The sequence below is a fragment of the Typha latifolia genome, chromosome 9 (genome assembly GCF_019914945.1).
Source record: "Typha latifolia isolate L0001 chromosome 9, TyphaL0001v2, whole genome shotgun sequence".
Lineage (NCBI taxonomy): Eukaryota > Viridiplantae > Streptophyta > Magnoliopsida > Poales > Typhaceae > Typha > Typha latifolia.
The window spans coordinates 10,072,879-10,084,119 of record NC_133094.1 but is presented as its reverse complement, the minus strand read 5'-3'; the positions used below and the strand labels follow the sequence as shown (position 1 = coordinate 10,084,119).

Sequence of the window (11,241 nt, the reverse complement as noted above, 5' to 3'; positions counted from 1 at the left end):
TAATAAAAAAAATTCATCTAATTATCATATTCAATACAATTCTTCATGATTTCTCTTCTAGAAGCTTTTGCATCATCTCCCCCCATCCCCATGTGGCACTCATCATCCACTTGCCATGTATGATGCTTAATGCCCCAAATCCTAGATAGGGTTGGCTTTATCCATCCATAGACCATTATTATACTACTACTCTAATCAATAGTAGTGGCACTTCATCATGGCCCTTGGCCCATGTCCAAAAACTAATCTTCCCATTCCTCTCCCTCACATACCATACATTCCTCATGATCTATATGTCTCTCTCTCTCTCTCCTCACCATCATTCGAATTATTATTATTATAAAATTTAATCTCTTTTCTCACCACTGCACCAAATCTATATAAATAGCACATATTAGTAAAGGAGACATAACACCATGGCATCCATGCACATAAGAGATGCAGAAATGGGAGGAGGAGAGGAAGAGGTCCTCATACCTGGGTTACCTGATGACGTGGGACTCGATTGCCTCGCACGTGTTCCGGTCCGCTGGCACGCGCGCCTCCGGCACGTGTGCGGACGATGGCGGGATCTGGTTACTGACCCGGTGTTCCAATGCCACCGCGAGCGGATCGGCGCGGTGGAGGACCTGATCTACCTCGTTCAAGCGATGGTCCCCCTGCCCCACGACGAGGCCGCTGGAGGAGGCGGCGAGCACAAGGCGGAGGATCGGATCCGGCCCCCGGAGTATGGGATCCATGTGTACAACGCGACTTCGGGGGAGTGGCGGCGGGCGGCTGCGCCGGCGCCGGCGTTTGCGCAGGTCGCGGCGGCTGGGCGGGAGGTGGTGGTCGTCGGCGGGTGGGATCCGGCGACCCTGGATCCGGCGGCGGAGGTCCGGATCCACGATCCCGCTACCGGCACGTGGCGGCGGGGGCAAGCAATGCCTGCACCGGCGAGGTCCTTCTTCGCTTGCGCCGGCGACCCCGCGCCGACGAGGCGGCGCGTTTACGTTTCCGGCGGCCACGACGCCAACAAGAACGCACTCAGATCGGCGGCGGCGTACGACGTGGCGGTCGACGAGTGGTCGCCGATGGCGGAGATGGGGGACGAGAGGGACGAGAGCCAAGGGGTTGTGGTCACCGGGTGTGGGTTCTGGGCGGTGAGTGGCTACGGGACAGAGGGGCAAGGAAGGTTCGAGAACGGGGCGGAGTGGTACGACGAGGAGGCAAAGGAGTGGAGGAAAGAAGAAGGGATTTTCCCGGCGGCCGAGGACGGCGCTGCCGCCGCGTGTTTCGTCGGAGTGGGAGGGAGGATTTGGAGTGTGGAGTGCGGGAGAGGGGTGAGGGAGTACGAAGGGAGAGGGAAGGGTTGGAGGGTGGTGGCGGCTACGCCGGAAGGGTTAAAGTCGAGCCCAAGGGCGGTGGCGATCGGCGAGGCGGAGATGATTTTTGTTATCGGGGCGATGGAGGACGGGAGGTGTAAGGGGTGGGTTTTGGAGGCGGCGGCCGGGAGGTGGGCGCCGGTGGAAACGCCGGCGGAGTTCTCGGGTTTTGTGTACTCCGCCGCCGCGATACGACGATAAAAAAGTTCCACTTTAAGGAAGCAAGCAATAAGCAATAGATAATCTAACTCACTTAGAACTCGGTATTAAATTTTTGGAATCTTAGTGGAAGAGTAAGTGAAGTCTATATCCTACTAACTATTAGTACTAATTATTGTGTTTCCGTGTTGTTTTTTTATCTTTAGATCTCGTTTAATAGTAACTTTATACACGTCTCTTAAATATAAATTTAATTATACTTATATTTTATTATTTTGTTATAAAACGTAATAATTATCTTGAGTAAATTTATATTTAATCACTAACTATGAGTAAGTAAATTAATTATACTAAAAGTTTTGCTATATAAAATTTGACCAACTCATACTATTATAATAATTATGAATATACATGGGTGTTTGATTACAAAATATATTTAGGAGAATCATAATGCGAATCAGCAAAGCAAAAGCTAATTATTAATAGTAATAATTCTAAAGAGCTTTTAACTTTTTAAAGAGAAGATCCTTGCCGGATTTAACTTCAACAAGGTACTTCTACCTAACAAGCACCCATGAATGATACTTCTATTCAATCATCATAAATTTGGCTAATGGGAGACTGATCCACTATTATCCTTAAGAACTCATTGGTTAATTGCTCATGTAGTCATTTCTTCCTCTCAGAACTGACACTGCTGCTAAAAGTGAAGATGAGTCCAATTATGGAGGGGCAGTTAGCTGATCAATTCTTCTACAGAAAACCTTTGGTATCTCTCTCTTATATAAAGCTGGAAGAGTGATTTCTCTATGTTGATTACCAGTCACCACCACTCGCGTTCTCAGAATTTTTCATCACATTCACTATTGGTTCGAGATTCCAGGCTTAAATCTTTGAAAAGATTGCAAGAAATGTAAGAACAAGATGAAAGCTTTCGTTGTCCTAAAAATTTTCCCAATACGTTCTGCAAGATTAACAACAATGGTTATATATATATCCAGTTTGCATGGTTCTCATGTTCAAAATAGAATTATGATGCATGATCAGAGCCACCGGTTCCCTTTACTGCCTCGTATACGGCCGAAAAATCCAAGTCCCCAAGCCCAAGGCTCCTGGCCTTCTTGAATGCCTACAGAAGAACAGAGATTCCATAAATTACAGGCGGTAAAGAGATTCACACCTATTCCATCAGATAAGTTTATACTTTGAAGACACCTATTTCTCCTCCAATAATTTTGAAAAATAAACATAATTCGCGGAAGAAGTCCGAGAGGGAGAGAGATATACCTCATTTGCTGATGCAGCAACCGGCATAGATACAGCATTTTCATCTCCAAGTGAGAGAGCCAACCTCATATCCTTCTGCTGGTGCTTGAGAGGGAATGCAGGTGGGTAATTGTTCTTTATCATTGCAGGCCCTTTCAACTTGAACATAGGATTTGCAACTGCGCCAAGTTCCTTTAGGCAAAGCATAATTATTAGCTTTGAGAAATAAAAAAATTTTAGCCATATTCGAGTTACCATATATCATACCAGAACATCCAGAAGGGTCTGCTGGCTCAAGCCACTTCTATCAGCTAAATACAGTCCTTCAGATAATGCATTCATCATACTGAAGAAAGTAGAGATTAGCAGGTAAGACTTGTGAACAATCAGCCACTGTAACCATGAGTTCGTACAGTTGAAGCTAATCTTTTTCTTACCAGAGGCATAAGCAAATTCGTACTTACAAGGAACTATAAAAGATTGCATTGTGATTCTGCATGCATAATTAGCATTCTTAAGAAAGTAACAAAGGTGGATAGATATGCTTCTTCAATCTAGTAATGTAGTTTGGATTGAAAGCTGTAAAGAGTTTTTCAGGAAACTATAAATGGATAAAATTAGTAAACTAGCAACGAAAACATCAAACATGAAAAGATCTGCAGAGTAGAGTTGGTACTCTGATGGATCCGTCATCATCAGGACAAAAAAGTACAATGAGCAGCATAAATTGGTAAGGTTAGAATTAGCATTAATTTGTTTAGACGAGATCAAGACAATAGTTGCAGTACAGGATTATAGATTAAAATTCTGAGGAAGAATACAAAGGACTCAAGTAACTAAATTTCAAAAGAAGCACAAAACAAGTTTCAAAAGTTGATACTAAATTGTATTTCAGGGACAAACCACAAAGCTACTCAAAAAGTTGGCACCAACTTAAAGTTGAAATTAGATGTACACAGGCAAAAAAAATATTAATTCAGAAATAAGAGCTGGTAATCATTTCACACTTCTGCTTCGTAACTTTTCTTTCTTTTTTGCAACTAATCCTTATGATATCAGCAATCCATCTGTCTTTCTCAATCATATTTCTTTCTGAGTTCAAAGTCTGTAAAACTGTAAATATCCTGGTTTGCTATTTTAAGAAACAACATTTCAAGGTTAAAATTGTGAATATGATGCAACTATAACAGAAGCATAGTCACCTTCCCATGATCATGTTGACTACCAGTTTCATCTTTGCTCCATTTCCGACCTCTCCCAAAAAGAACGACTTTTTTCCTAGCACACTGAATACAGGGATCACTTCTTCATACAATGCCTGCATTTATAACAATGATAAAAGTTATCATATCATGTTAAAGAATATAGCAAAAAATGTGGACAAAGATGGAAACTTGCAAACATTTCTTCACCTTTTATGGGCAAAAATAATAATATTCCCAGTAAAGGTCAAAAAATGGTGCCAATATCTCTCTCATGACTATGAGAAGTGAAATATATATTGAACAAAACACTGCGCCAAAGGAGAAGATAACAAAGATGAATTATGTTTCCATTTTCATACCAATCAACATGAATGTGAATCACTCAAATGCTGATCACATTAAATGCAGCCTGTCATGGAAAATGGAAAAATGGTCCATACCACCTACTATGACAAGAAAGATTGGGCATGCCCTCCATTTTAAGAAATAAATTGGCCTCCAAGCAAGATGCATATGCCATCAGAAACAGTATATCAGTACTCAGTATGTATACTGATGCAATAGATTACCTTGTCCCCAGCAGCAAGTATGACCAACTGACCATCTTCAGCAGGCTTCTTGCTACCTGAGACTGGAGCTTCAAGGAAACATCCACCTCTTTTAGTAACTACCTGCAGGAATTAGGTTCAAATATTTGACAAAATGCAACTTGTTGCAAGCAGCTTTAAATGGAAAGGTGCATAAGTAGCATAAGTAATGCAACCAACTCAATATCAGTTAATGATATTGATATCCTAGGAAACACGAATACTTCTATGTTCTTGTTGTATTCATATCAATTATCAAATACCGTGTTGCACACGGTACTCATTGGATACTTGTGGATACTTTATATATCAAACTTCTCAAAACTAAAATTAAAAAGCAGCTACTCTTGGATGGTTCCAGAATACTTCTTGGCTACTTTTAAGAGTGGAAAATAAGTATAAGGCAAAGACTTTGGTACATGTAGGTCTCTGCATGCCAGGTAAAGACTGAGAACTTTACAGTATATAACATATATAAAGGGACAAATAAAGTCTAGCTTGTGACTACTATGTTTACCACGAGAGATTAAGATAATTCCAGCATATTTAAGCAATCTGTCAAGCACTTTCTACAATTATGAAGAACTTATTCTTGCTATTCTACCTTTATTTCAGTAGATGGCTTAATTCTTTCTAATGATAGTATTTAATGCTGCAATAATGTTCCTTAATAATGCAGTCACACCAAATAAGATGGTATACTTGGTAAATGTGGTCTGATAAGTGAAACTCCCGACAACATTATCCTTCCATCTGCTCTTTCATAGTATTATTATGCATGCTAAATCAATATCACAGGCTAAAAGGTTACAAGAAGCTGATTGAAGAATATTGGAAGCAGCCTTAGATGATATATTGCTATACTTGATTCTCTTGATGTTTCTCTCTAGGTAATAATATGCAAATTTGTTCATGAGGAAAAATATTATGGACATACATATAAAAACATGCTCATATAACTACCATTTAATTGAGTAACTGATGTCCTTGACATTAAATTATAGAATGAAGTCAATGAACTACTTAATTGTGATAAAAGTTCCAAGTTTAAAGGCTTAAATTTTATTTGACGTCACTTGTACATGAAACCTGTACATAATGATACATTCATCCATGAAGCCCTTCCAAAGGGAGTAGAAATTAATAAAGTTTCTATAATAGATCAAATCTTATAGATAAGACAAATGGCAACATGGTACTGCCACCTTCATCAGTATCCCTAGTGTATTATTTACAACTAAAAAGAAAATTAAAATAACTCAAAATACTGTGATGCAATTTTGAGATCAGGCCCACACAGATATTATTCTGTTGATATAGTAGTAGTTTCTTTATGATCAACTTGGTCACCCACTGTAAGCAAGATCATCTGTCCCAACCTATGGTTATGCAAGTAACAGCTTACATCTTAAAAATATTTAGAGCTTAAGTACAAAAATAAGAAACAACCAAGTGACCGACTAGTTAAAACCATATAAAGAAAATGTAAATGGCACCTCACTGATCTTAGATGAAGTATCAGAATCAACTGTCGACATGTCAATATAACCTTTTCCATTCCCTATTTGCTCAAGCACCCCATCTTTGTCAAAAACCACCTGCACAAATCCCAAAATTAAAGGAAAAGATTTAACAGTTAATAGAGAAAATCATTTTCTGGTTTCTAACCGAGAGAGCAGCACTAGGATCAGATAGCATTGCTATGGTGTACTTGCACTTTTTAATTACTGATGCTGGAGTTTCTCCGATAGAAGCACCTTTTTCCAGTAGCTCATCACACTGTCATTGTGAGTTAAATTTTTGGTCAAATACTAATCAGTTTGATGGAGTCAAATATAATTCACTTGCAAAATTGAACTGCTATAATGGTATAGCCTAACGAAATCAATCAAACAAGCCAACAACATATAGGAATTATATTCCAAAGGAGTTTCCTACAACCAATATAGTAAATTTATTAAGATAGTTGCCACAGTAACAGTCAGATGTATGATCGAACACAATGTAGTATGGCAAAAACAATAGTGCAAAAGAAGCCCCTAGTCCATTAAAACATAAGGATTGATTCGAGTCCCAACACCACAAATTTAGTCAATGACACAGCAAAGTAGTTCTTAGCATAGCACATATCCAAGTTTGGGCATAATTTGCCATGATGAAGCCATCTGATGGACGAGTTAATGTTAAGAATAATTGTCCCCAGAATATCTGAGTAAGTTCATATATTGAAAGTTCTAAAGTTTTCATCTACCTTTCAAGTAAAGAGTATAAGTTTATTAGGAAAAAAAAATGGAACAATGGAGTTTCAGATTGATAGGAAATTGCATTTTATCTTAAACTTCAAAACTGTCCAGGTACCAAAATACTACCATAGGTAAGGTTAGAGCACGGCTAGAATCAATAAGCTTCATTTATTTTCCTTTTACCCTTTTTGGTTGTCTATATATAGTAGAAGGGGGCCTATGCATAATCAATATTAATAACCACAACTTTAAATGAATGCTTTCTTTAACCTGGATTCACATATCTCCTCTGTCTTCTGCTACTGTTTTCTCATCTTTCCTATCTAGGTTGCTGTAAATTGTAATTAATTTGGCAGTGATAATTTCTCCTTTTGCCATATAGGTTAAAGCTTGATCTATTCAGATCAGAAAAATTGACTTTTAGATCCAGGCGTAGAGTTTACACTATAAACCAATATGGAACACATTATTGAGGTTGATTTTCTTTGTTCATGCTAACCCACATTCACAATTTTTGTTCAAGAATCAGAATATCCTTTTCATTATGCGCATAGGGTAAAGGTTATGGAAATAGTGCTATATGATTTAATTATTATCATGAAAAAATTGTTTAATTGTCATGTAACAGTCTAACAGAGCATTTCCTAATCCTAGAACAAAGTGCAATAGCTAATTCCCCTAAAATTATGCAACTTGATTCCAACCTTACAACCTAAATAAGGCATCAAAGCTACTAATCATTCATGGCTCCCTCTAACATTTAGTTGTTCGACAAAATCAAGGAACAAGTGGCTCAAAGGTTATGTCTGCAAAGAATTTCATTCATTTCATGATGTAACGATAAAGTCCTACACTTGTAATGTTATTCAACTTACTTTCAAATTCAAATAAGGTAATACACATAACTAGGCACGCTTCAAAAATAAATTAAGATAGTGCATACATCTTGACCTTAAATAAAATTACAACTATGAAGGTAAATTGCAGGAACAAAAAATAAAGTTTCACTCAACTGACAACCTAACTAATAAATAAGATAATTTTACATATATCGCAGATCTTCCTTTCCAAAAAAATTTAATAAAAGCAGGGAACAGTACATCAAGTCTATCCTTTGGTAAAGAAACAAACTTGACTGGGCCGAACGTATAAATACATTATTAGAAATTGTTAATCACAGAAATGGCTAATTAATAGAGAAATTAAATAGGTGCCCATTAATTGGATCAAGCAAGAAAGATCCGACAAATAGCACACCAATGGATGCATCAAGAAATCAATGGGAAGGAGAAGGAGAGGACCTTTGAGAGGGTTCGGTTCCAGACCGTGACCCGAAACCCGTTACGGAGGAGGTTCTCGGCCATCGCCTTCCCCATGATGCCCAACCCCAAGAAACCCACCTCCATTTCTTCTTCTTCTTCTTCTTCTTCTTCTTTTCTATTGGCTTTCTCTCTCTAGACCCCAATGGGAGGGCTCCGCAGTGATCACTCTTTTCTTCTTTGGTTGTATTTGATCCAGTGATCGGAAGTGGAGGGGTGCAAAGTCCTTTTTTCGTGGATATTGAGCCATTGGATTTCAGACACGTGTCTCGACAATCCTATGGCTGAGGGTTCTCTGCATTTCGAATCCAGGAATAACTACAGTTGCGTACTTGGCAGCAGTTACAAGTTAAGGGATACATGAGGGTATGTGGAAAATTCCTGCAACTGTGTATGCAGAAGATCTACTTCATTCTTGACCTGTCCAACTGTTGTGTTCCATGTGTCCAGTTCCTGGTTCAGGATGCTCCAACAAGCCGGCAGATATCGGCTTCGTTATCACCGTTAGTTATACGAAACACGATACGGCATGCTAAGATAACATACGACCGACTCGTAAGCCCCCCCCACTAACTATTGGTTATTTTCACTATCACCTCTCCTTTCCTGAGCCATGTAGGCTTAGACTGAGAGCCAGTGGACCATCAGAAATTCCTCGTTATTGTCGTTGACCTCTTGATTAGTGACTTGGGATAAACAGTAGTAGCCATGAAGTAGACCGGTATTGAGCTTAGAACAGATTACTGTCGTTAACCTCTTGATTAGTGACCTAGGATAACCAGTAGTAGCCATGAAGTAGAATGGTATTGAGCTTAGAACAGACTTAATGAGCACCAATTTGCCTGCTTTATAGAGCATCTTGGATTTCCATCCAGCTAGTTTAGCTTGCATTTTGTTCGACTACAAATTGGAAGGCAAGGGGTTTGGAGCGCTGACACCATATGGAGTTTCCTAGATGTTTATCACCTATCTTGAGAGGCTGGACATGAAGGACATATGTGACTTATTTAGGTTTATCTCTTGGCCAGAAATTGAACCATAGGTGCCAAGGATATAGCGAAGATAACTTGCTTCTTGCAATGTGACTTTCCTGACGATTAAAAGATCATCAGCAAAGAGAATATGAGAGAGAGCTGGGGCACCTCTTGTTGGCTTGATTCCCTTGTAAAGCTTCAACATAGTGGCTTCATTGAACACGAGAGACAGCATGTTAGATCCGATAATAAAGAGAAAGGGAGAAAGAGGGCAACCTTGACAGAGTCCTCTAGATGATAGAAAAGGTTCATTAGCCTTTCCATTGACAACCATATTGAAGGAGACAGAAGAGATACAACTCTGAATGAGCTTTAGTAACCCATCTGGGAACTCATGAAGTTTTAGACTATCACAGATAGAATTCCATTCCATTTTATTGAAGGCTTTTGAGATATCTCTGCTTTGAGAATAAAGGAGCAAATCTTACTTCTGAAAGATTTAAGAAAAGTTATTGGTTCTTGAGCAATTATTAGATTATCCACAATATAGCAGCCCAAAATGAAAGCTAACTGGTAGCTAGAAATGATGTCGGAGAGTAGCACCTTCAGTCTCCTAGAAAGTATGAAAGAAACTTGCATTGAAATTGTCTGGCCTCGGGGTCTTATCTGGGCCTAGGCACTTGATGGCAGCTTCAATTTCTTTGCTAGAGGGTCAGATCGAAATTGAATCTGCATTCTCAAGGTGAATTTGAGGAATTTCACCCAAGAGATTAGCTGTAGCACCATTTAGAGATGAGGGATTTGAAGACTTGTAAATTTCTTTAAAATGAGTTACAAAGGCGCTGCTAATTTCTTCTAAGTCATAGGACCAAGTGCTGGAGTCAAGTTTAAGGCAACAAACGTTCTGAGGTATAGAAGTATTTAGTATTTCTATCTCCAAAGCTAATCCAATCCATTCTAGATCGTTGTTTCCAGTAGGTTTCTTTTTTATAAGTCTTCCAAAGAACATCTTAAGAGTTTTTCTCTATTTCAATCAAAATCATATGAGGCAGTCGCTCGGATCTTGGTGAGCTCCTTCTTTAGCTGGTTAATTTGATAGGTAAGGTTGCTAGCATCATGCTTTGCCCATCTTTTAATCTGGTTTGCCAGAGTTGACAAATTGTAGGGTAGTGATTTGAGAGGGTTAAAGGTGTTGCACCATGAGTCATTGTAGAAGGCTACGTAGGGCTCGACCTTTAGCCACTAGTTTTCAGTTCGGAATCATTTTGGAGTAGGTCTAAAAATAAGGAGGGTCTTAAGTAGGATTGGATTGTGGTCTGAAGAGATCGCAGGCAGATGAAGGATTCTCGTTGCATGGTAGATTCTGCACCAGGGCGGGGAGGCAAGGGCTATGTCTAGTCGCTCTCGGATTAGGTAGTGGCCTATCTTCTGTTCGTCGAGGTGTAAGCTAGATCAAAGAACCTAAGGTCAAGGAGACAAGCATTGCTAATATGGGAGGAGAACTTGGAGATCTAAGAGATGTGAATGGGGTTGCCACCTTCCTTCTCCGAAGAGTTGTAGATATTATTGAAGTCTTCACCAAGGTAGCAGAAGGGATTGGTGTTCTTAGAATAGGTCTCAATCTTGGATCAATGACCTCAGTCATCTTTGCTATGACGGTTGTCATAAACACCTCTAAGGATCCAACAACGATTATTGGTGGGATTTGTAACAGTAACAAAGATGAAATTGGTAGAGAAGTCTATCACTTTTAGAGTGGTGTTGGAGTCCCACAACAGCCGTAAACCACCAGATTAGCCTTGTAAGTCCACCACATGATAGTTATTTAGTTAAAGAGAGGAGATGATCTTTTCGGCTTTGGTCTCAGAAAGGAAAGCAATGACATATCTGGTGTTATGGAGGATGGCTTTGAGGGTCGAGGGTCCTCCACTCCCTTGATGTTCTAAGCTAAGATCTTCATTCTAAGTTCTACAACGAGTCTTGCTCAGCCACGGTTTAAACGAAGGAGGAACCAGGTAACTCTGAGATGAGACCATCATCGGAATAGGTGGGTTATGGTTGCAGGAGGGAGGTTTGGAAGTGTGGGAGTGGAATCTCTTTAAATGAGGGGCCTTTTGTTTCAAG

At 39.6% G+C, this 11,241-nt stretch overlaps 2 protein-coding genes across 2 annotated transcripts; one reads left to right on the top strand and one right to left on the bottom strand.

The window, feature by feature from the left end:
- Nucleotides 1-302: 302 nt before the first annotated feature.
- On the top strand, nucleotides 303-1,671 carry LOC140794902 (F-box/kelch-repeat protein SKIP20-like). Its single transcript, XM_073147171.1, has one exon. The coding sequence runs from the start codon at nucleotides 417-419 to the stop codon at nucleotides 1,563-1,565; it is 1,149 nt and encodes a 382-aa protein (XP_073003272.1). The 5' UTR covers nucleotides 303-416; the 3' UTR covers nucleotides 1,566-1,671.
- A 764-nt stretch (nucleotides 1,672-2,435) lies between these two features.
- On the bottom strand, nucleotides 2,436-8,345 carry LOC140794903 (glyoxylate/succinic semialdehyde reductase 1). The gene is made up of 8 exons (XM_073147172.1): nucleotides 8,126-8,345; nucleotides 6,250-6,360; nucleotides 6,078-6,179; nucleotides 4,564-4,665; nucleotides 3,992-4,107; nucleotides 3,057-3,135; nucleotides 2,811-2,981; nucleotides 2,436-2,652 (listed from the first exon to the last, which is right to left on the bottom strand). The coding sequence occupies exons 1-8, from the start codon at nucleotides 8,228-8,230 to the stop codon at nucleotides 2,554-2,556; spliced, it is 885 nt and encodes a 294-aa protein (XP_073003273.1). The 5' UTR covers nucleotides 8,231-8,345; the 3' UTR covers nucleotides 2,436-2,553.
- Between the last annotated feature and the right edge of the window lie 2,896 nt (nucleotides 8,346-11,241).